The 25541-nt window shown below is 41.6% G+C and overlaps 1 protein-coding gene across 1 annotated transcript in view; it reads right to left on the bottom strand.

Annotated features, from left to right (window-relative positions):
- The window catches only part of Syt9 (synaptotagmin 9), a 162736-nt gene that overhangs the window by 73100 nt on the left and 64095 nt on the right, over nt 1-25541 (bottom strand). Inside the window, exon 3 of the mRNA XM_028768054.1 lies at nt 24426-24972. Coding sequence (XP_028623887.1) covers nt 24426-24972 — 547 coding nt within the window. The remainder of the gene's footprint in view (nt 1-24425; nt 24973-25541) is intronic.

The raw sequence follows: 25541 nt of genomic DNA, 5'->3' as shown, positions 1-25541 counted from the left end.
TCTTCAAAAAGCAATGCAAGGGATGGAGAGCTGACTTCACAGTTAAGAGTGCTTACTGCTTTTTTTTTTTTTTTATTAGATTGGAGTTTGGTTCCTGGCACCCATAATGGGTAGTTTACACCTGCCTATAATTCATACCTTCATGAAGGCATACTGATTTATGAAAATGCACATGTATATCAATTTGTGTTTATCTAGGCATATACAAGAGAAAGTAATAAAGCTGATAAAATATACGGAACACCTAGTGTTTTATTCTTGCGTCCTAATGAATGCCATTCTCCCACTCAGACCAAGTTCTCTGAAAACCAGCACCAAACTACCCTCTCCATGACAACTGTCACGTCTTCCTAGCTCAAAGCTATCTCTGCATCCCACATCCTTGTTACTTGTATTTTCTAGGTTATGACTTATCTTCCCTAATACCTTCTTCACAATATATTATTTTATATTTAAAATATATTATTTTATATTAACCCGAGAACTAGGCAAAAATTTGGCATTGTTACCACAGGTCAGTTGGTTCACTATGTATTCTGAAATGACATAAATATGAACCTTCATCTTAGCTTTTTATTTGGATCATAATCAGTTAAAAAACACCCTATTTCTCAAACTTTAAACTACAGATCTGAGGCACCCAGGGATACCAGGGGAGCAAGTGTTCACAGTCCATGCTTGCTGAAGACAGTACTGACAGCTGAAGACCCACTTTCTGCCTAGCTTAAAGAGACTTTCTATCATCTCAGATCAGACATTCAGTGCTGTGTACCCCAGCTACCTTTCTGGAAAGAGGCTGATCTCTCCTGTCTCTGATTCACATACATAGCAGTTTACAGAAGCTCATCTGTTTACACTGCTCCTGGAAGAAAAAAAAACAAAACCCACTTTCTTTGAAATCATGCATGTCAGAAGTCTGCCTGAGGCAGTGTTCTACTCTGGGTAAGCTATCCTATCACCTCACAAAAACATCTATTTTCCAAATCCCTGAGGGTGGTCAATGGTCTATTAAGCTAGCTGGGATTTGGCCAGACAGCACACATGCCTAACATCTGGGCCCCCCTCAGGCTGAGGGCAGATGCACACCTTCTGCTGTATCAGCTCTCCCCACCCCCACCTCTTCCCTCTACTCTTACAGAAAGATTTATTTCCTAGAAAACACAGTCACTGCCAGCTCACCCACTCACAGATTCTGGAGTGGAGTTGTTGGTCACTTAAGGTTGTTTTGTCCTTCCACTCTCCTTCCTTTGATGCATGACAGCTACACTCCTAGTGACAGTCACAGACAGAATCCTCTCAGCCCTTGGTATATACACTCTGGCCTGTGTTTCAAGTGAGCCCACTACTTGAGAATATTATGCTTACTAGAGCAGCAGCAAAATGTTGACAAAACACAGCCTAGCTCCATCTCAAGTTTCTACTTCCATCTTCACAATCGATGAGGATTCTGGAAAGTGCATCGTTAATCCCATGACATCATCTGATTGAAGATGATGGCTGGTGTTTACAAAAGGAAATGCTTGCCCCATAAAATCAATAATGACAGGGTAAGGCTCTGGGCGGGAATGGACAGTCTGGAATTCCAGCTGGACACACAGCTCCCAGATGGGCAGTGTCACTTAGGAGCTGATCTCAAAAGTAGGCCAGCTCAGCAATGCACTGTGCACTAGGTAGCTGCCATAAGGCAGGTTGCCCAGAGCCTCAAGGCCATTTTACATTGACTGTGGAAGTCATGTCTCTGATCAATTAGCATAGAAGGCAGACTCTTATAAAATGTAACCACAGCCCCAAATGACATACTGGCAATCGTTTTCTTATAAAGAGCTTAGGAATTATTGAGCTTTTAGTTTCTTTCCCCACCAAATTTTATGTTGTTCAGTCATTAAGCTGTAGGCAATGAGGCTGGGGATACAGTACTTGCCCAGCAGGTGTGAAGCCTTGGGTTCAAGTCCAGTAAATACTGAGAATCTCAGCACTGAGGAGGTGGAGACAAGGGGAAGAAACTTAAGCTATACAGAAGGTCAGAGGCTAGCCTGGGGTACAAGAAGGAGCTGGAGAGAGAGCAGATGAGAAGAGAGCAAAAGAGGAGAGTAAAAAGGAGGGGAAAGAGGAAGATGGAAAGGAGAGAGGAGATAGAAGGAAAGAGGAGGAGAGGGTAGAAGAGAGAAGAGAGAGAAGAAAGAGGCAGAGAGGGGAGGAGGGGAAGAGAGAAAGAGGTAAAGTCAGCCAAGCCAGAAGGCTACATAAGGGAAGTTCATGAAGCATCCATGAAGCAGGCTGGGTTGAGACACAAGAGACACAGGAAAGAAGGGATGGAGATTTATAGTCTATGAGGTAGACTAGTAGGTAGGCAACTCAGGCAGGAGATGATCTTGGCCCTCTTTCAAATGTATTATTTATATGCTGTCTCAGTACTTATTAGAACAGAGGTCAGTTCATCTGCCTTGTAGAGAAGGGGAAGTGTTCTTTTCTCCTGTGCCATTCAGATGGCCCAAACCTGAAGCTTCACTGTCAAAAGACCTGTTGGCTGATGAGCTCGCTGCAACCTGAGCTATGTGGAAATGTCATCAGTCTTCCTAATTGGCTTATTAAAGTATTGTTTCCAGCCCTAGGTAATATTTTTCCAGAAAGCATAATGATTAATAGTTCTTTCCACCTCAGTGTTACAGTACCATTATTGATTAGGTACTCTGGAAATCTGTCTGGCCAGCATGCTCTTTCTTCTTATTCTGATGTGCCATCTATTTTAGCAAAAACAAGACCGTGGGCATAAGACACTGGAGGTGGGTCCTACTGGCACAAGCGACTCACCTGGCAGAGCTATGGGAACTGCTGAGTGGTTCTCATGAGTGTGCTAGAATCCAATCACAGTCTTCAATCCAGAGTTGACAAAGGGATTGTGACAGGCAGGGCACAATGCCTATAATCCAGCACTTGGAAGGTAAAGGCAGTGAGATGGGTAGCTTGAGGTAATCCCCCACTACAGAGTGAGTTTGAGGCCAGCCTGAGATATAGAAACCCTGTCTCAAAATAGTAACAAGATGTCAACTACCACATGGAGACACAAAGTATAGAGAGTACTATACAAAAAATGAGAAGCTTGGATTTTGGAAAATACACTTTAAATTGACCTGTATTCAAACTTGGGCTCACTTTTAATACTAGTATATGCTGAAGTCATGGGTTCCTTCCTGTCTTCCTCAGTTTCCTTTACTATAAAAAAAATATAATACCCATTCTATGTGTGTGTGATTAACTGTGAAGCTGGGGTCTGGCACAGAGGACGTGTGGATGCTTTTTGCTTCTCCTCTTTCCTGCTGTGGTTTTTGAGAACATGCTCCAGCCAGAAGCTCCATTAGGAACAATGGAGTCTCTCAGCCTGTAGAAACTTTTAATCCCAATTTCTGTTTATTTTTTTCTAGCAAGTGTATTCAGGAAGTCAGTTTGCATATGGGTGGTGAGATCGGGGAATTAGGGGGAGAGAGGAAAGCAGGTGGACTCTGGGAAGTCAGATGATGGCAGAGTAATGGGACTGGGTTCTGGGAATCGGAGGGAGTTTTGTTTTGTGTCTCATTGTGGTGGAGCAGACATGACACACCATTCACCACTTTAACCATCTGTAAGTGTGCAGCTCAGTTGCTATTAGCACTTCAGAATTTGTGGCCACCAGCACTCTCCCCTCCATTAACCTCATCATTCCAAACAGACACTCTGGAGCCATTAAACAATCTTCCTGTCCCCCACGCCTGGCAATCCAGTAGAGGTTTTGAACTTGAAACTTCCTATTCCAAACACAGCTGTGAATCTGACAGCCCTGGAAGCCACTCCCTAAACAGTGTAGGCAGCTAGAGCCACAGTAGAATGCTTAGCTGTGGCCCTGGAATTACATTGGTAATTCCAATTAATTGGATGACAGGTTGATAGAGATCACCCCACCCCCTTTTCTTTCTTTAATGTCAGTCAAACAGACTTCAGCTACTTCTAAAGAAAAAAAAAGGTTGAAATGGGGGAGGTGTAAGAGACAGAGGTGGTGGATGACATCAAGAAAATAGTGTCTTCCAGACACAGCAGGGCAGTTGTACAAATGAACTCACAAAGACTGAGACAGAATGCATAAGACTTGTACATGCTCAAACCAGTCAAAATCCCAGCATGGAGAGGGAAAAGTAGGTGGTAACCCTCAGCACTAGCTGAGGAGGGACTGGCGTTTGATAGCTGCTGGGAGAGACAGTAAGGTCTTTAAGGATATGACCTCTGGTAGGCTGATCATACTCCAGGGCAGGCTCCACATACAAGAGTCATAAGGTAACATCAACTGGATTTGAAGAAAACTCAAGTTGGGTGGCTAGGGAGGTGAGTGGGAGAGGTTGGATCTGGGAGGAGCTAGGGAAGGGGACTGAATACAATCAAAACATCTTATATGAAATTATATGGGTTAACAAAAATATTTTTAAAAACCTGTTAGAATGGAGAAACACACAGACTAGAGGCACAAAGCTCACAACTGGGCAGACATGACATCTAAAAGACAGGGAGAGAGAGAGACTCACTGCTTAAAAGGACCAGCTCAATTCTTAAGTGACATCCAGCTACAATCTGGAAATACAGAGGGAGGGAGGGAGTGTGTGTGTGTGTGTGTGTGTGTGTGTGTGTGTGTGTGTGTGTGTAAAGCCAACAGGAGGTCTGACGGCTGGTACCTGGAAGGGATTAAATGCCAAAAATAGCTCAAGGCATTAAGAATGCAGGGAATGAGCAGCTCATGAAGCAGAGGGCAGTAAAACCTCAAACAAAATGCTAATGAGAGAACTCTTCAGGAACTGTGGGTCAGTGGGACCTTCCTCCACTCAGCCTTCAGCAATACACTTCAATAGCAGCAGGATTATGGATCTTCCTCCCTGACCCAGTTTGTTAAGAAGTCTCTGAGGGATGTCGAACTGATCTGCGACAAAGGAAATAAATGGTGTAGGTAGATTTTTCTAGCACTGCTCTGTTTTGAGTAAAGCCATGCTGATGGCCAGGTGACATTTGCATGGCCATCTGGTGACATTTCTTTTTGGGAACAGATTAATAGAGACTGGGGAGGGTGGTAGAGTTGGTGCACAGGCCAATACAAGATTCTCCGGTGGCTCTGTTGAGCTGTGTATATCTTTGTAGGAGGAGGTCCCCTGGTTTTTGTTTTGTTTGTTTTTCTATGAGAATGTGGTCATAGAATAATTATCAAATAATCAGTGGATGGATGGAGTGCCCCTTCTGTGAAAATGGAGAACCTTTAGTTCTGAAAGTATCAATTGACACAAAGCCTAGGTATACAAGTTTCTTGTTATGAAATTATAAATCTCCTGTCTCAGTGGTCTAGGGTAAGAAGAAAATAAACACAGCTAGAGCTAGTTTGCTCTTCATGGAATCAGTCTTGCTCCAGAGCCAACCCACAGTCCCCTTCTCCAGAGTGTGTGTGTGGTGTGCGTGTGTGTGTCTGTGTGTGTGTGTGTCTGTGTGTGTGTGTGTTTAGGGCCTGAAGCTACTGATTAGGCTTGTCTGGCTGGCCAGAGCCCCTGGTGTCTGTTTGTCTTGAACAAGTGCTTTGCTGGCCCTTGTTCCACTCCCCAGAGCTTTGCTTCCACTGAGTTTCTCATCCCCATTTCAACACGATAAGATAATAAAATTCTCTCTGTTCTGCTTACCACCTTCTTGACAAGATGCCATCAATGTGCCGATAGGAAAGATCTGGAACCTTTTCTTCTAATCTGACTGGGAGCCTCATCTGCCCTCTCTTCCAGTTCTCGGGACCTGCGGTGTGCCTTACTGCAGAGATGCTGTAACCAATATCACTAATGTTGTAAATGAGGTTCCTCCATGCCTGGCCCTATGACCACTGCCCTGCTCTCACTAAAAAGGATCAATGAAGGCCATTTGTATGCAACATTGGTCAACTGATCAGTGCCAGCTTCTTTTCCAGACAGGAATATGAGCCCCCCACAAAGAGAAGTGAGAGAAGCTTCTTTGAAGGATATATGAGGTAGCCTGGGAATACCTGAATGGGAGGGGGAACAAGCCTAGTTTGGCTCTTCAGGCACAGAGGTCTTCATCTACTGGCAGAGAAGTCCTTTCGTTCAGTGTACAACCATGTAGCACAGTGGTTCTCAACCTATGTGTTATGATCCCTTTGAAGGCCAAACAACCCTTTCACAAATATCCTGCATATCAGATATTTACATTACATTTACATAACAGTATCAAAATGCTACTTACATCTATGACGTAGCATCAAAATAATTTTATGGTTGGGGTCACACAACAAGAGGAACTGTACTGAAGGGTCACAGCATTAGGAAGGTTGAGAATTGCTGACACAGCACTTGCAAATGAAGCACCATGGAGAGAGGCTAAACCAGGGAAAGGCAGAATTTTAAAGAGTCAGAGGGATTATGGAAGACATTCAGGATGATCTATTCTTCTATTTAATTTTTTTTAAATCAAGCAGATCACTTAATAAAGGTAAAAGCCAACACATTATTTTTGACAAGTAAAATACATTCCAAGGTTTACAAGGGCCAAAGATAAAGTCAGATTGAGTTTAAAATGTATTTGGAATCCATGCTTGGTGGTACATGTCTATAATCCTTGAACTCTGGAATCAGAGGGAGAAAGATTGAAGGAGGTTTGAGGCCAATGTTGTCTACATAGCAAGTTCCAGACAAGGCTAGAGAGGGAGAAGAAGGAGATGCAGGGAACGGGGGAAGGGGAAGAGGAAGGGAAGAAAAGTATTTGGTAGTTAAATAATAGATATCTAGAGAGACAAGCATCCACAGGACTACAAGCTCCCTGAAGGCAGGGGCACTGCCAACCCACTCAGCCCACAATCCTGTCATGTTTTCAGAGTAAAGACAGACATGTTGCTTGGGCTTCACTGCCCTTCTTGCTTGGGTGCATAAATACATTTGTCCTCGCCTCTGTTTGGGAACAGGAACTTATAGAAAGTGAACTCTGCAGCTGCAGCCTGGACCTCACCTGCTCTTCCCTTCCAGTGTGACCCCAGCCACCAGCCTCACCTGCTCTTTAACACCCTCTTGTCCTTGCACTGTCAGGATCTGTTCTTACTTCCTAGGAATTAGTCAAACTAGTTCTTACCAGCTCAGGAGACGCAGGGAACCCTCTCCGGTTTCTGTTTCCTTCCTTCCTCTAAAACTGGACACTATCTAAAGTAACTGAATACTTTCCTGTCTCAGGATCCAGGAGTTTCTTTTCGAGCCTTTCTTAAGTGACAGCAGATCAGTTTTTAACCCATCTTCCCTCTCATGCTTCCTTGAAACATCCCATAATATATAGCTGGCCACTTTACTTCTTGGGCTATCCCATTTCTAATTACTTTATGGCCTCCTCCACTTAAATTCTACATAGTGTTTTTTAGGAATTCACCCCACATCCATTTCCTTTAACATCTACATTATAATATTATGTCATTTTACCAATGTCTAATATCCAAAACGGCAGACAGTGAATGGTGACAATTTATGTTTCTACTTTGAGCCTTGCTTATAAGCTCCAGTTTTATACTCATCTGTCCTTCATGTGTATAAAAGACATCCTTTTTACATTTGACTTATGTGTATATTATGTGTGTGGGGGGGTGCACACAGGTGGAGTCAGAGGACAACCTTTAGGAGTTGGTTCGTTCTTTCCACCATGTGGGCTCTGGGGTTGAACTCAGTCAGTCAGGCTCAACGGGCAGTGACAAACACCCTACCTGTGCTTTATCTAAGGACTGATACTAAACATAACATCTTTCTTTAGGTTGTTCATGCTGTAAGCCAGAAAATCACCCATCTTTGACTTTTTCCAAATTTAACACAAGATAATCTTTTGGAAGGGGACCTTAATGACACAATTGGTTCCAAAACACAACATCAAACAGTAAAGACTTGGTTTGTGAGAGATGGGAAGTGAAAGTGGTCAGTGGCGCTCACACTTAAGAGTTTCTAAGGTACAGCACAAGAATACAGGTAGATGGCTCCTCCAGCTCAAGAAATCGTCTTGGGGGTCTACAGAGACAAATACAGCCAGAGTCTGAAAGGCAAAGCACCAGAAAGAAAAACTGTGAACCACCAGAGGGCCATGGCTGAGGAGAACTGAAGAAGATGTACTGAATGTGACTGGGAAGGCTCAGCATTTTTGAAATTTCAGTGTTTCCAGTTGATTTTATATTTGATACAATCTTAATCACAATCCCCAAAAGATTATGTATGTATAAGCTGATTATAAAATATATACAGAGATGCAAAGAATGTAGAAAAACCAAAACAATTCTGGGAAAGTAGGGCAAAGTTAGAGCATGCAGACCGCCTGACTTTAGGACTTAACAAATCTACAATTCAAATATTGTGGAATAAAGTTAGATAAATAGAGCAGTGCAGAAGAATAAAGAGTCCAGAATGAAATATACGATCAGTTGATTTTCTTCAAGCACATAAAAGACAATTATGTGGGTAAAATATAATCCTTTTCAGAAGTGTTGCTGGAACAACTGAACACCACGCACAAAAAATATTTCCTACCTCATACTATATCCATGTATCAAAATTAGCTCAAGTGGATCAAAGTCATAAATGTAGGAGGTAAGAATACACAGCTTCAAGAGCAGAAAGCCACGGTATACGGCTTTGGGTTATATAAAGATTCCTTTAGCACAGTACTAAAACAGCACACTCAAAATAAAGATGAGATTAATAAAATAGACTTAACGAAAATGAGGACTTTCCCTTTCCAAAGCAAATGCCAAGAGGATCAAAGCATAAGCCATAGCTTTGGAGAACGTACCATAGGCCTAAAACACAACCCAGCCATCCTTGTTCTGAGGTGAGTGTGTGAAAAAAGGTGTCCACATAAAACATGATGCTCTTGACAACTTTATTTGTAACAACCCAAATGGAAAATAAACCAGTGCTTACCCACAGGTGAGGCCCTCCAGCAGCCAGCAGTGGGGACGTCCCTGCAATGAAACTGTACCAGGCAGAGGAAGGATGGAACTACAGAGACACACATCAGGATGGATAAACCCCATGATAATTATTCTGACTGCTAACGAAAACTTTGCATGATTCTGACTTATATAAAATCCTAGAAAATGGTATCTAATCCAGAGTGACAGAAAACAGATCCTGTTGCCTAAGGGCGTGGAGATGGGTGTCAGGAAGTGGAGGCAGGGAGGTTACAAAGGGACACAAGAGTTTTGGGGTAAAGAGTATGTTCATTAATTTGATTATGGGGAATGTTTTCACAAATGTATACACATGTCAAATATTGTCAAATTGCATACTTCAAACATATGCACTTTATTGGATGACAATTATCCCTCAATAGGACTGCTTTAAAATGCATCTAGACTCTGCCTCTTTCCTCCGTCTGTGACCACCACACTGGTGAGAGTTAACCCTCTCCCGGTAGCCTTTGACAAGCTGACTTTGCCTCTCAGAGTAAGAGTCCACTCTGCATGTAGCTAGAGAGCAATGATTTAAGAAGCCATATGTTACTGGGTGGCTCAAAATCCTTCAAAAAAGACTCATCAAGACCCAAACATGTACTCTTCACTACAATTCCTTCCTTACTGACCCTGTTTGAGTTCTTGTCTCTCTCTCTTCCTTGTTCTCTTTTTAATCGCCCTGCATGATATGTCTCTGGACTTGACAACACTGTTTCTACTGCAGGGCTTTTACATATCCAGTTTCTTTGTTTTGGACTTCCTCCTAATCTAGGCAAACTCCTAACCTACCTTTTAGTCTTTAATGTTATGTCCTCTATGGAGGTTGGAACACTCACTGGCATCTCTGTCACAGTGCCAACCACACAGGTAAGTACTCTGTACAATTTATTTATGATCTGTCCCTTCTAAGCTTCTAAACAACAGCACCCATTATGCCCTTACTGCCTAAAATTTGCCTCCATCTAAACAGTCAATGAGAGAAGGCTAAGAGACAGACCCAGAGCTAATGTTCTGACCAAAAGTCACTCCTTGACTTGCAAGGTAGATTGTCTTCCTCAAGCCAGCTATGGAATGTACATATCTGACACCAGCATATACTTCCCCTGTAGTGATTTAGGTTTCAGCTTGGTAAATATTTCAAAAGGTAATGAATGGCTGCTGGTATGTATGGCATAGGAGGTAAAAGTGACGTGCTTGCTGCCAAGCCTGAAGACCTTAGTTCAATCCCTAGAACCTACACAGAGAAAGGAGAGAACTACGGTTTTTCTCTGACCTCCACATGTATGCCATAACACACACACACACACACACACACACACACACACCCATATATATCCACTTCCATCCATCCATCCATCCACACAACTACAATAGAAGGCTTGAGGTACAGTTTGGCATGTGCAAGGCCCTGGGTTTTACTGATAGCACAAGGGAAAAAATGAAGGGAAGTCAGAGGAAGAAAAAAAAAGAAAAAAAAGGGAAGGTGGGGAGAGGGAAGGAGAAATGTTAAAAGAGTATCTTTCAGTGTTAAATAATTTAAAAACCAATGTACTAGGCTTCTAAGAGAAATGTTAGTGATGTGTGGCATAGCTGAATTTATAGGTCAGTTGGAATTTTTAAGTCAGTCAAGCTCATCTTAATATTAACATGTATTCTGGGTGTCTCACCCTGTGACAATTAACCAGGGAAGAAACCAGATGGGGATGTGCTGGAGAGGATGGGCTCTGCACGAAATGAAGCCTGACTGGCCACTGACCCAGTGCTTCCTGTCTTTAGCAGAGCAGTGGCCTAGATTCCCCACTAGCAGGAGAGTGGGGCTGGGGAGATAAAGACTGCAAACATGGCTGCTTTCCAAACCATCTTCCTAAGAATCAGCTCCCCCTCCCTCCCCCACCATGTTTATTTAGACTCCCCTTAATTAGAGCATTTCGGCATGCAGGCATAATCCAATCTGAAGGAACATTTCCCTGGAGAGCCATCTGTCAGAATTAGACCACACTTAGCTACTGGACAGTAAGGCAGTGTTGGAAACACCACAGACTGCTTAGATTCTCCAAAGGCTCAAAACTCATTTTCCAAGCAAGCAAAACCCAGTCCTAGGGAGGAGGCTTTCTGTCAGGAAGCTGGCTTGCTGTTCTGGACAGTAACACTTCCAAAGGTAGAAGATCATTAAAGCTCATCCCAGGGGGACATTCTACCTGACCAGTGTCACCTTTCTTCAGGGATGAAATTGCTGTCCTTGACAAATCTATTAGGTTCTCCTTGAGGATCTAAAGTTTTTCCACTCGCCCCATCTCCTCAGCCATGCGACAGTGGACCTGAGGGAAGCAATGCAGAACCCACTCCTGCTTCCTGCTCTGTCTCAGGAGTAGCCAGCTCACTGTGCAGCTCCCATTTTGATTCTCACCCCAAGGCAAGCCGACTGGCCTAGAAAAGCTTCGGGTGGGAGGTGGGGTGGGGGAAGGGGTAAGAAGCTCTCTCCTCAGCATCTCCATCATTGCCCTCCACTTCAAAGGCTATGTGAGACAAAGTCCTGCCTGGGCCCCTTTCCCATGCCACCGTTGTGCCTGGTTTAGATCTAGACAAGGCTGGTTTTCATATTCCTCAGATGCCATTTCTTATATCTGCTCAGAGCACATCCTGCCTTGATCTTCTGAATTCCTCTCAGCTCATGGGAACCATCTTTAAAATGACTGGCAAGTTGTACCCTCTCCCCTTTGAGGTGATCTGTACCCCCCTGACCTTAGAGAGGGATACTTTTGCTTCATGTTCCAGTTCTGCTAGACACAGCTCACCCATTCCCCAGTTCTCTGCTCTAACATTTCTGATTTCCATTCATTTTTACTGGTTTCACCAAAGGCCAGCCACTCAAAAAAAAAAAAATCTCTAGTACAAGAGTAACTGTCAGCGTTGGAGATACAGAGCAGCAGAGCAGTTGGTAGAGTGCTTGCCTTGCATGCACAAAATCCGGGGTTACTCTCCGGCACTGCAAAACCCAAGCATGGTGGGATACATCTGTAATTCCAGTAGTCAAGAGGTGAACAAAAGATCAAAAATTCAAGGTACTCCTGAGCCCCAGAGAGTCGTAAGCCACCACTGGATACTGAGACCCTAGCCCCTCACAATATCCCTCTCTGCCTCTGCTTCTAAGGAGCCCAACTTAAGATACATTGAGTATATTGGTACAACTTTCATTTTCTGCTTCATTCATCCACACAAAACGTACTGTGCTAAGTCACAGGGTTTGTTTTAAAGAGCATTTACCCTAACAGAGAAGGCAAAGACATAGTACCAGTGGGTTCAGAATGGAATTTGTTTTAATTCAACTTAATTTAGTTTAGTTTTCAAATATAGGGGTACTAGGAATGTACAAGTATAGGGAAAAATACAAGATAGAGGTAAGCAAAATATTGTCTGGTTCTATGAATACCAAAATACACTTGAGGGGGAAAATATTTCTGAAAGACGTAAGGTGTTGATCTTCTTAGATATGTTCAGCACCTTTATAAAATCCAACATGTAAAAGAACATGCACCAAATTTCACGAGATAGTAATCCATCTGTAACTCAAACCATGCCCTCTGACCACATGCACAGTTACAATAATTCACTGAAACCAAAGCACAGAACATTTTAAAATAACACATAAGTCACATTGGACATTAGAAAGATTAAAATATGAAATATCAGAATTTGTGGACTCTTGCTATAGTAGTACTTCACAGAGAATATAAAGGCTTAAATGCATCTCCTTAGTTGATATAACAGGCTATTTCAAGGGCACCAGAAAGTTAAACATATGTAAGAAGAAAGAAATTGGCCATTTTCTCAATGCTAAGTCCTACTTACTAAATGTACATTTTTAATAGTGGAAGATTGAAAGTTACTAAATAAAAATATTTAGATAACAATGGAAAAATTGGTTTAAAAATTGGAAGACAAAAATAAAGTAGAATAAAATAGATTGTTGGTGTCCGGCAGAGCCTGACATGCTGACAAAGGTCTAGGGGTCTGATCAAGGAAAAGATGAATGGTGTTAGAAAGGAGAAAGCTGTTACTACAGACACAAAACTCAGCAGGACTGTGAAGAACAGATGAACAAATTCTCCAACGAGTCTAAGCCATCAGAAAAAACGAGAAAATGGTCTTAGCGTCCTAGCCATCAATGTAGCTAGACGACTTCCCTCATCTGATCCAGAACACTACAGGCCACATTCCACTACACACTATGGGGAAACATGATTTAATATTATACAAAATTCTCCAGAGAAGAGTAAAAGATGTGAGGATCCCTAACTTGTTGTTGAAGACATGCTCTATGTGGCCCAGGCTGACTTGCACTGCCTCAGCTTCCCTAGCAGTGGGAATCACACGGATATGCAACAATGCCTGGCTTTACGGCTCATTCTAAAGGATCACATATAAAACCAGATTAGACAACTAGTTGAACAGAGATCAAGAAAATAAAATCACAGGCTGGTTTCATTCGTGAGTCTAGTTGCCAAATCTGAACTTTGTAAAACCAATGAACAGAAAAACACATTTGTACACACATTCATGTGTATCTATTTATGCAGAACAATAAATCATGAAAAAAATTCAACAAAACTAGAGAACGGTCTTTTAACACATTAAAAGATAAAAGATGCAATTTGTAGGCTTAATGCAATAGATGCAGAAAAATCATATAATGAAATTCAACATCCATTCAGGTTTTCAAACAGTCTAAATTCAATGTGTCACCTAACAGTGAAATACTTCAAAGCATTTCTTTTAAGATTAGAAACTGGTCCTAGAAAATACAATAACACAAGTAATTAGGACAGGGTAACAGGAGCCATCAAAAGAATCAGGAAGGGAAGGACTAACAAGATGGGGGCTGGGAGGTGTTTCTGGGGTATAGTGTCCTCTATGTAAGCATCAGGACCTGAGTCAGCACCCATGTAAAAGCTGAGAGTGCTCACACATGTGATCCTAACAACTCTGGAACAGCAGGAACTGGCAGATCTGGGAGCTCAGTGTCCAAAAAACCCAGTCAGTGAGCGCTTAGTTCACAGAGAAACCCTGGGTCCTCTCTTAGAAAAGATAATGCAGACGATAGTAGAAGTCGTCAGATATGAACCTTTGTTCCCCATCATACATATGCATGCACCTGCGCGCGCGCACACACACATACACACACACACACACACACACACACTCAAACTAACAAAATGATCCCAATCCATACATGCTCATGCTTGCAAGCCCAACAGGGGGTGTGTGGCTGGAGGTGTGGTGGGGCTGAGACAGACAGCCTGTGCTCAATGTCTCATCAGTTTCACAGCCAGATCAAAGACAGTGTGAGACAAGAGACCCTGTCTCATAGGAGAAACACAACCCTTAAACAACAGATAAATTCAATCAAGTTTAAAGGACTATGGTTACATACCCAAATGTCAATTATTGTAGTATAATAGAATGTTTAAAATAATTTAGAGAATAATACAGCAAATGTTATTTCACTGATATAAATTTAAAAAAATAGGTAAAGCTGGCCAATCTGTTGTTATATGATAAATAATTTTTTTAAGACAAAAGAATTGCAAATCTGAATTTCAGTATATTGATTACCTCCAGCAAAGATCTGAGGGACAGTCAAGGAACGTACAGAATGCTGTGAAAAGGGAGTTAACGTCCTCTTCATTCTGCTAAGTTCTGAACTGACTAGTGTTTGTTTTTATTTTAAAAGCATATGCATGCATCATGCACACTGCTGCCTGCATTACAGACTCCAGCTACAACAGTGGACCACTGACCATAAAATTATTTCATTGCTACATCATAACTTTAATTTTGCTGCTGCTATGAATCGTAATTGAATCGTAATGAATCATAATCATAATCGAATGACCCCTGTGAAAGGGTTGTTCAAGCCCAAAGGGGTCACAACTCACAGGTTGAGAAGCACCGGTCTAAAAAGTTACATGCTTTGTTTTGCCCTAACAATCATGCTATGATGAAAGCTCCCGGAGCTCTGACTGTAAGAGGCCTGGAGCTTTGCCCCCTTTGTTTCAAGTGTTCCGTCCTGCTGCTCTTTCTGCCATTTATCAATCTAAGTAGTCCAGACAACAGGGTAATTATGCATATGATGGGTAATGAATAGAAAAAAAAATGCACGTTGAGAGTCAGTGGATCCTCACAAAGACAGCTCAGCAGACCCCAGCAATGGCCAGATTCCCTCCCGACAGCCACTTAGATGAAACTTGGCTTCCCAGGCAGCAATTGCAAACCAGGGCTATCGACAGGATGTTCCAGTCCTCAGAGCCAGTGAACCAAGTAGTCCTTAATATGTTTAGTCCCACATGTAGTGATATTCTAAGTGGTATTATCAGCTGGATCCAGCTAGAAAAGCCAACTGTCAGCTTCTTCTCCCAGCTTTGCCTTCAATGACGTTCACACTGGCAACCTAAAATCAAGCTCACAGCAAGTAATCACAACACATGAAGCAGCAAATGCTACATGTCAGCTGTTCTCCTTTCTCCCCTGGGCCTGGCCCCCCAGCCTGGTGACACTATCTGCCAGCATATCTTTAGATATGACACCATTGTAAAATTGTACAATCATGGCTTGAAACTTGCAGAACAATAGAATGGTATATGTTCAAACTAGTGCACTCTGGTTACAGAGTGTGCCTGCCTCACCTGCATTCAACCGTGCTAAACACACACTGATTATCCCTTACATCCTGTCCTGTCTGGGCAGAACCACATACCCACCTCTATCAGATCTGGAAAAGGTCTGATGCTCATAGAAAATATATGGAAATTCCAAAACGGGCCACTATAAATTGCTGGGAATGGCTGAGTAAGTAAAATGTAATGAAAACATGTGCTTTAAAGTATTAAAACAACGTAAAGGCCTATGTTGTGCCATGTCCCTTTCTGAACTGCCATCTATTCATATTGGTAGAAAGGGGATCTCCTACCTTCTACTGTCAACAGGTGAGAACTGTGACATCCTCTTCCAGGAAGAGACTGAGATGACCACAGAAAGCCTCTGAGCCACCAGCCAAGAAGCAGACCACCAAGAAAGGGATTTCTGGAGTACTTTAGGCCGATTTACCAGGGAGCCAGAAGTAAATGTCAAGGGCATGAGCCTGGCCATCAGTGTTCCTGCTCAGCACCAAACTCAGGCTTTCTGAAATGCCAAGGAACTCTCTCTCTCTCTCTCCACTGAGAAAAGCCCCCACTAAGGTCCATTTTATTATTACTGATCTGGTTTCTGTGGATAAAAGCAAAACTTATCATTTTTGTACTCAATAATTTCAATTTTATTCCTCCCCAGAAAAGCATGAAGATTAAGTTCTATTTTAATGTGAATATTTATTAAGTTCACAATCTCTCCTGAGGAATTTAAAAAAAAAACTTAACAGGGATTAATTAGTTCATGAGTTCACCCACTGCGTAACATCCTCAAGTCCAGTATCCCTAGAGCCTCATCAAATGAGTCCTTCACAAGGAACTTCATTTTATTCACTATCTTAATAAGATAAAGGATGGTCTTGGATTATCATGTGTCATACACCTTTAATCCCAATACTCAGGAGGCTGAGGCAGGGGGATTGCCAATGCTGGGCTAGCCTGATCTACACAGTGAGATCCTACCATAAAAGTAAACTTAAATATCTTACTTTAAGACACCATCTTGGAGGTGGAGTACCATCAGGAACAAGGTGAACTTGGCTTTTGCACTTAACAGCGTAGTCAATCAGGGAAGAAATACCGGTGAATAAATGCACAGAAGAAGATGGCAGATGTAATGGTAGAAGTGCAGAATGATGTGGAAAGCAAAGATCAGAAAGACTTTCCCCAATCCCGGACTCAGAGAGTTGACCTTTAAAATGGGGTCTAATTGCTTGGTAGGAGCTGGCAGGCAAAGGGAACAGACAGGCAAGGCAGCATATTCCGAGATGTGAACTAGACAGAGTGACTACCGCAAAGCAACCCTGATTCACACCCAGCTGCTATCCAGCTGTGAATCCCTAGCTGAACCTCTTAATGGGAATTCCATTTAAGGTCCATCTGCCAAATGAAGAATTTAGACTGTGGGACTTGTAGAGTTTAATTAGATGAAAAAGCAAACATAATAACGTATTGTGTTATCTATTCAGTTAGTTTAAGTTAAAAAAATGAAAAACAAAAAAATTTTGAACAAGCTTCAAGCAGTACAGCGGTTTCCCACATTAAAGCAAGTATTCACAGAAACTCCTTCAGGTAAGAACACTTGGCTGTAAAATCCTTCTAAGTGCACAGCAGAGCTAATGAGGCAGAAATAGAATTTTTCAGTGACAGGAAGATAACCATGAATCCACAGAGGTGAGTAAGCTCTGGAGCTGGGGCTGAAGGAAGGGAATGAATTCTCCTGGTATCCACTGGACTGTGAGACAGTCCTGCCTAAAGCTAGATTCCCAAAGCCTGAAGGTCACATTCTTAAAAGGTAGGTGAAACAAGTGGGTAGTAGACTCCATCCTGTCTTGTACTTGCCTTAGAAAAAGGAGAAAAAAAAAACCTCTTTAATACAAAACACCAACAACCCCAAACTCTCAGAATTCAGTTTAAATTGTTCCATGTTGGCAATACATCTAGGCATCTTATGGACACAATTTTGAATCATGGTTGGAGGAATGTATTTTAAATGCACACATTGAAATTTCTATAAAGTTTCAAGCGAGATAAACCTATACTCACAAATAAAATAGGGAATAAGATCCATTGAGTTGTTAGTCAATGCCAAGGGAGAAACAGAATATAAAAGCAACTACATATGGAATGATGATTATATACATATATGTGTGTGTGTGTGTGTGTGTATGTATATATGTATACATATATATCACCATTATGTATATGTGTGTGATATATATCCATATATATGTATAAAAGAAATGGAAAGAATATTGAGGGGGAAAGGGATGATCAAATAAATTAGGCTAATATGAAAATATTAAATAATGGAAAAAATACATACCTAAGAATTTTCCAGAACTGATTTAAGAAAAGATGCTCAGATTCCGGACTATAGTCGGACAAGGATAAGCAAAAAGAAATGCCTAATTAGCAACATCATAATTAAAGTATAGAACACTTAGGAGGAAAGGAAGCTCTAGAGGTCAATATGAAAAGGAAAACTGTCATACAAAGTAATAAATGGAAGAATAAATATTGACTTTAAAAGGAAGGAAACAATGGAGTTATAGCTTCACATTACCAAAATCAAAGTAAACAGATAATTTTATTCACCTACATTTTTATTCCCAGAAAAATAACCTTCAAAACAAACAATCTCAAAACAAAGACACATTTGGGAGCTGTGGGTTTAGCTTCAATATCTATGGACATTCCAAGAAACAGACAGCCCAGTTTCATGCTCCTGACTTCTTTGTTGTGAGGACCTCAGGAGAAGTTGGACACTAAGGGAATCTACATCAAGGAGAGAGACAAATAAACTTCAGGACCTCTGGGGGGCACAGGGCAGGAATGAATAGAAGATCCAAAATAGTCCTGCAACAGAAGCGATGAAGTACAAACTCCCTTGCTTTCAGAGCAAACAAGAACAGCACACAAGCAGCACTCCATGTACCATTCATACACATCAGTGCAGAACACACCAGCAAACTGAAATCAGCAGCGGTCAGAAAAGGCAATGCATCACAGCAAGGGTGGATTAGTCTAGAAACATAAGACTGAATAAAGATTAGAAAGCTGATCAACATTATTGACCATAAGAGTAGATTAAAGGAACCTTTCTACATCATTTGAGAGAGGGACAACCATTCCTAACAGTTCTGAGGTCAGTCCACTAGCCATAGAGTCTTCTTATTTGAGACAGGGTTTGAGACAGTCTTCTTATTTGAGACAGCCCCAAGTTGTGATTCTCTTGCTTCAGTTTCTTGGGCACTGGAATTGATGGTGTGAGACACCATACTTTGCAAAGGGATGCAACCTGAATATGATGACGGTGCCCACAAAATACCTCTAGGAAAAACTATATAGGAGGGTAAAGACAGTCTACCTAAAATATGGAACAAGTCAAAGATGCCTGTATTTATCCTGTACTTATCCCGTACTTACTGTTTCACATCCGCCTGTGTATCCTAGTTTGTATATTAGTCAACAACAAAATCAAAACTACTAAACAAAGGGGCACAGAACAGAAAGCAACAAAGTCATCATAATTCATGCATGCCTGATACCTTACAAAGAAAATGTGGAAGCACCTGTAAGAATTAAGGATTTTACAAGAAATACAAAATTTCAGTTATATACCTGTAATAGTCAGAATGCTATTTTAGAAGTTACCGTTTGAGGTAACAAAAATGGATAACTAAGGAAATCTAACAAAAGTCTGGCAAGATCTTTATGTAAAACAACCACAGTCTTGCCTGAAGACAAGACTTTAAATAAAGACTATATACATGGAAAGAACACTATGAGGAGAAAGGTGTAAACTTTCCTTAAACTGTTGCACAGACTTCATACACTCCCACCCAGCCAGGAACGAACCTTTGCTCATGCTAGGCCAATGCTCTATCCAACACTTCTAGGACATAACACATAATGCAATGTCAGCATTGTACAAATGCATTTAAAAAATATTTTCAGTTGAATTTAGGATTCAGAATCCCTGGGCAGACTATAGAATTATATCAGCATGTGGTTAAGACAAATTGAAAATAAAAGGGAAAAATATAACTTAAAAAAATCCTTTATTTTATTATAAAATATTGATAGTTTAAGATCCTGAAAAAAATAATTTTTGTTTGACAATGGAGCTCTAAAAGATATGCGAAAAAATCAAGTTATCAGCTAAAACTAAACTAAAAGAAGACAAGGCTTGCTTTTCTAGATTCTGAAGTTAGAGCAACTGGCAAGCCCTGCAATTTGAAGATGTAGTCAAGTAGAGGTGTGGATGGAAAAGGAATCCAGAAGCAGATTATTCCTATATGGAAATCCAGATGTCAGGGCATGCGCCCACTGCGTATTACTGGAAAAATGTTCCAGACAATCCCTTATCTAACTAAAAAATAAATGTGCATAACGTGAACTAGAGTCTAATCCTCAAATGCAATGGCAGACTGGGTGATCGTTTGACCTGTGGCTGGACCGAGATGAGGTCGTGAGAGTGGGGCCCATGGTGGAAGTAGTGTCCTTTTTATAAGGTTAGAGCTCTTCACCTTGTGAAAACACAGCGAAGGCAGGGAGGGAGCCCCATCAGAAGTGACCTTTGCGAACCCTGGGCTTGAGAGTTGTGAGAAATCAACATCTGCTAAGCCAATCAGCCCATGGCCTCTTGTAATGGGAGTCAAAGCGACCCATTTAAGATGTTACATGATGAAAAAAATATCAATTCTAGGGAAACAAAGTTTATATTTTACATTCCATTTTACATATGTATATGTGATGCATACATATATGAGTACATATGTATGTGTATACATACATGTATACATGTGAGTATATATAACTATATACACATATGCATATGCATATGTATATGTGTGTGTGTGTTTATGTATAATAACAATTTAAAAAGTAGGCTGGAGGCTATAACTTTGAGAGAATTGGGGATAGGATATGTACACAGAAGAGTTAGTGGGGAAGAAAGGAGAAAATGATGTAAACATATTTTAATTTCAAAAAATAAAGATGTCAAAACTTGGCAGGCAGTAGTGGCACATGTCTTTAATCCCAGCACTCTAAAGTCAGAGTCAGGAGGATCTCTGAGTTTGAGGCTAGACTAGTCTACAGAGCAAATTCCAGGACAGCCAGGGCTAAACAGAGAAACCCTGTCTCAAAAACCAATATGTATAGGTCAAAACTTTAAAATCTTTGCCTGGCACGGCAGCATCCTCTTGAAATCAGGAGGTACTCAGGAGGCAGAAGCAGGAGTATCATAACTTTGAAGCTATCCTGATCTACTCTAAATAGTGAGTTCAAGGTCAGCCAGGGCTACATAATGAGACCCTATTGCAAACACATAAACTTTAAGATTTTCAATAGAAAACAAAGGAGAAATACATTCATAACATACTTAGATTTCTTAATTAAGACACATCATGCTACTTTACAATGGAAACAGTTATATATTTTATGAGAATAGGCGTAAGAACTATCAAAAGTCACCATTAAGCCTAGACAGGTAGCTCAGTGGGGTAAAGGGATGAACTACACAAGCCTGAAGACCTGAGTTTCACCCCAGAAGGTGGATGGTGGCATGCATCAGACTCCTGTGGTGAGGTGGGAACCAGGTAACAGAATTACCCAATAGCTCAAGGGCAGGCTAGCTTAGAATATGAAACACAACAGCAAAAACAAAAGATAATAAGGTGGAAAGTTAAAATCAACTCCCTAAAGTGGTCCTCAGACTTCTACACTTGGCCCATGTCTATACCCATTCACCCCTCCACACACAAATAAATAAAACATTATAATAATAAGTTACCACAGAGTTAATACACACACTACCATAAGCTGACAGCCAATTATAACACATATAACATAGACTTGCATAAAGACTGTAAAAAGAACCTAGATCAATATGGGGAAAAACAGCAGAATATGCTGACAGCATTGCATGTAAGAAAGGAAGGTAGAATGATAAATACATAAAAGATGGCCACCTTGGCAGCCAAGAAGAAAGCAGTCTTATGGATATTTTACATGGACACACATACACACAAACCAGCATTAGAGGATCTAGAACTGGTGAGAAACTCGGTCCAGAACTTGGGATAGTCACATCTCACCAGCAGGGGATCTGCTAAGACGCCACTGTGGAAATGGCCTTATAACCACTTGGAAATGTTGAACACCTGTATCAAAGACTGTGGTACTTGTTAATCTATGGGTGGACATGAAAGTATTCTCTGTTATGCTCTTCAGAATCACAAACAAATTAGTAACATGAATGTCTTCAATGTAACAAAGGTAACAGGCTGGAATGATGACTCCGTGGTTCAGTCCCCAGCATCCATATGGTGGCCCTCAACTACCTGTTAACTCCAGTTCCAGGATATCTGACACCCTCTTCTGCCCTCCATAGGTACCAGACACAAACACATGCAAACGAAACACATTTACCCATAAAATAAAAATCAATGGATAAAATCCTTCCAGAGAGAAGGATAACTTGTCATATGTTGAACAACAGGATGTTTGTACACAATGGAAACAAGCAAAGCTTGTCCACTGTTACATTTATAATTAATTTTAAGTGTGGAATGGGAACTCAAAGGGGGGCCATGGACACCAGAACAAAATTCAATACACTGTCACAAAGTGAGTATGCTCAGGGTAGCGAAAGGGATGATGAGAGCAAATCACCAAGGCTGAAAGTACTAGAGTGCTGTCTTCTTCAGCTGGTGGGTTCACATCTGCTCATTTACCGACCCGTTCATTGTTCCTCTGGTATGTATTATACACGTGGTATTTCATGCTTCTGCATATAAAAGCAGAACCTTAGCAAATCTTAGACCTCTGTGCTCAGTTTCTGAACAAATTAAAAATTATGAGACAGATTACCAAAGTGTCTGTAATTCCACTCATAGCACCTCCCCTCTCCTGAGGCTAACCGAAAGCCTGCGTAAATGCTTGATGAGTTGCACATTCTTCTTAACTCCTCTGCAATCCAGGAATTCCAAACAACGATCCAGAAACTCTTAGTTCTGGCAGACTTACCTCAGAGCTGAAGGTCTCTGTAGACTGCCACTCTTTTCCTGCCCCACAGGAACCTTTGTGAGGAGACCTTTCCACCAGGGACCTGCCTCTTCTGGACTGTGGCCAGCCTCTGTGCATATGATGTTGCTCTATCCATAAAACCCCTAGATGGCAACTCCAGAAGGATCCCCACTGACCTTCCTGGAAGTTCTCCATCTAGTTTATGACTCTGCTTGCCAGAACATTAGAGTCTGGCTGGATGGTGTGAACAATGCTTCCCTACCTGACCCTGGGACCAGACCTAGTCAGAGCTCAGCATCATGGCTGGAGCTTCTACACTCACAGAGATCTGCTAAATGCCCCACATGGGGCTGGGGGAGCTAATTTGAGGACACTTATAGATTACTATGAGCAGCCTGTCTACCTTGTTTCTTTAAGCCTCCTCAGTCACCTCCTCATTTTGGCATCTAGAATATAAAGATAATTGTTGCTCTCCCCAGTATCCATTTTTTGGGTTTTCAAATGTTAGAGCTTTTCAAGATGAAGAAGTCTGTTCCTTCCCCCAGTATCACAAATCACTTCAGTTTTACCAACTGTTATTCTCTATACCTTCTCTTCCTTCCAGATGTGAAGATGGAAGCCACCACGACCTACCCTACCTATACAGCATGACAAAGCTGGGACAAGGACTTAGGTTATGCAGAGAGACTGACTAATGGGTGAGGAAGTCCCTAGGTCATTAATGTGTCGGAAGCTGAAGAGCACCATGACTATAGGGTATTTGGTTATGGCTAGAGATCTGGGTGTCCTCTTCTTGAACAGAAATCTAGGGGTCCTCTTCTTGAGTAGAGACAGTCTTTGGTTCACTCAAGGCTCAATTCCAAGTTGGATCAGTGCCTGAGTTGGATTAAGATAGTGACACTTGGTCCCTTTGGATGCCAAGATGAAGAAGGCAATGCTGGCATTGAGAAAACACACCAAGAGTCACCTCAGGGAATCTGATCAAGAGAAAGAAATATCCAGCTTGAAAGTATCAGTTCCCCTCCCCCAAGAAAGTCCAATTTTCCTCAGTCTGGAGCTTAAGTAGGGAGTAATGAGGTTGTAAATCAGAGTACAAACATCCCGCGGGATCTGCTGTTTGTAAACATGTGAACGTGGCTATAGCAGATCTCTCCCTCTTCTCCCAAGTCTGACATGAGATTTGATCTTCTCTAGATCAGTTCTGCCATCTTTTCAGACTGACTTCCTTACAATTTTAATTTATGTCTTTTACATTTGGAATTCCCATGCTAACTCTCCTCAACCACTCCCAAGCTCAGGGTTAAAATGAGGATCTGATCCTGGAAGCACTTTTGAGTCAATAGAAGAACCCAGGCAAGTACTTGATGTTGTTGATCAGGCAATGGACTTTCAGCTGTAGAAAACAGTGAACAGGATGCCATGACCCAGTTAGTACAAACCTGAAAGAACTCTCAAGAAAATGTTGTGAGGACTAATAGAAAACAGCTATAATAGAAGAAAAATGAGAAAGGGATTCCATATAATAGTTTCAGCAAATTATTCTTGTATATATCAAAGTTAATGCTGTCAAAAACCCATCCCTCCAAAGATACAGAGAGCTTCTAACAAACAGAAGAATATCAGTGTGAATTTTATAGTTTGTTCCCAAATAACACGTATAAGCAGTCTGTTTCAGTGGAAATGAAGAAGCAACCCCCCCCCACCCACCAATGAAGGAATGCTAGACTCACGTTGGTGACATACTCGATATCCTTCCAAAGGATGCACTCCCTGGGGAAGTCAGCCAAGTCGAAGAAGTGGTCCACCACCACTTGACCAATCAAGTCATGGCGAGAGAACCTGTCAAAGTCATACACAGAGAAGTGAAGCTTCCGCGCTTCGAGGTCATTGTAGGGAACAGGAAATAAAAACACCTCATCAAATACAGGGTTCAGGGTCTTCCTGTGAACTTTAGTCTGGTGTTTTGTTTTCCGGTCAGGAAGCAAGTAGATCTTGACGTAAGGATCTGAAGTCCCAGAGAAGTCCTTGGCGGGCAGATTGACGGCTTTGTGGATCTTCACGATGAGCTGTTCCAAGTCACAGTCATATTTTAAAATGAAGTTCAGTTTCCCGCAGGCTTTGCTGTTACTTCTTCTCCCTTCCTCATTGTCCAATGACCTCTGTTTATACAACTCTGGTTTAATCCTACCAATCCCAGTCAACTGCTCCTGCCTCTGAAGCTGCTGGATATTAAAGTCCGGGTTCGACAGGTTGAGTTGTCTTCGGATTGAGTTATGCCTTAAATGAAGAGGAAGACACAGCAGTTATAACCTCGTTAGCCGCCTGTCTTTCAGAACCTTGTGTCTGGAATGTTGGTGCACTGTTGTACTTTGAGAAGAGCTTATGTCGGTGGCTCCTTTCTTTGGCCTAAACTCAGAATGCTCATCATGTGGGTAATGGGAGTAAAGCTCCTCCCAAGAGCTTGAGGCTGGTATCAGACAAGGAACTTACAAACGTGTGACCCAAGAGCTTTAAAGGTTTTTCTGAATGATCTAATGTGCATTAAGGCCTCTTTGTGGCTGGTAGGATGCAAAGATTTGCATGAACAAGCTCCTTTAAAGAAGACAATTATTCACCTTTAGGTAATATCCTCAAACTGAAATAGTAGGCTATGTCTTGTGTTAGAAAGAGTGCATCTTTCTCAAGCTAGATGTGGTGGCTAGTGCCTGTAATTCTAGCACGTGGGAGGCAGATATAGAAAGATAAAGAGTTCAAAGCCAGCCTAAGCAGCAGAATGAGACCCAGCCTTAAAAACCAAACAAACTAAACACATCTTTCTCTAAATTACATGAAAATTTCTACCACTG

The sequence above is a fragment of the Grammomys surdaster genome, unplaced genomic scaffold (assembly GCF_004785775.1).
Source record: "Grammomys surdaster isolate TR1022 unplaced genomic scaffold, NIH_TR_1.0 184, whole genome shotgun sequence".
NCBI classification, from domain to species: domain Eukaryota; kingdom Metazoa; phylum Chordata; class Mammalia; order Rodentia; family Muridae; genus Grammomys; species Grammomys surdaster.
This window is presented reverse-complemented; position numbering and strand designations above follow the sequence as displayed.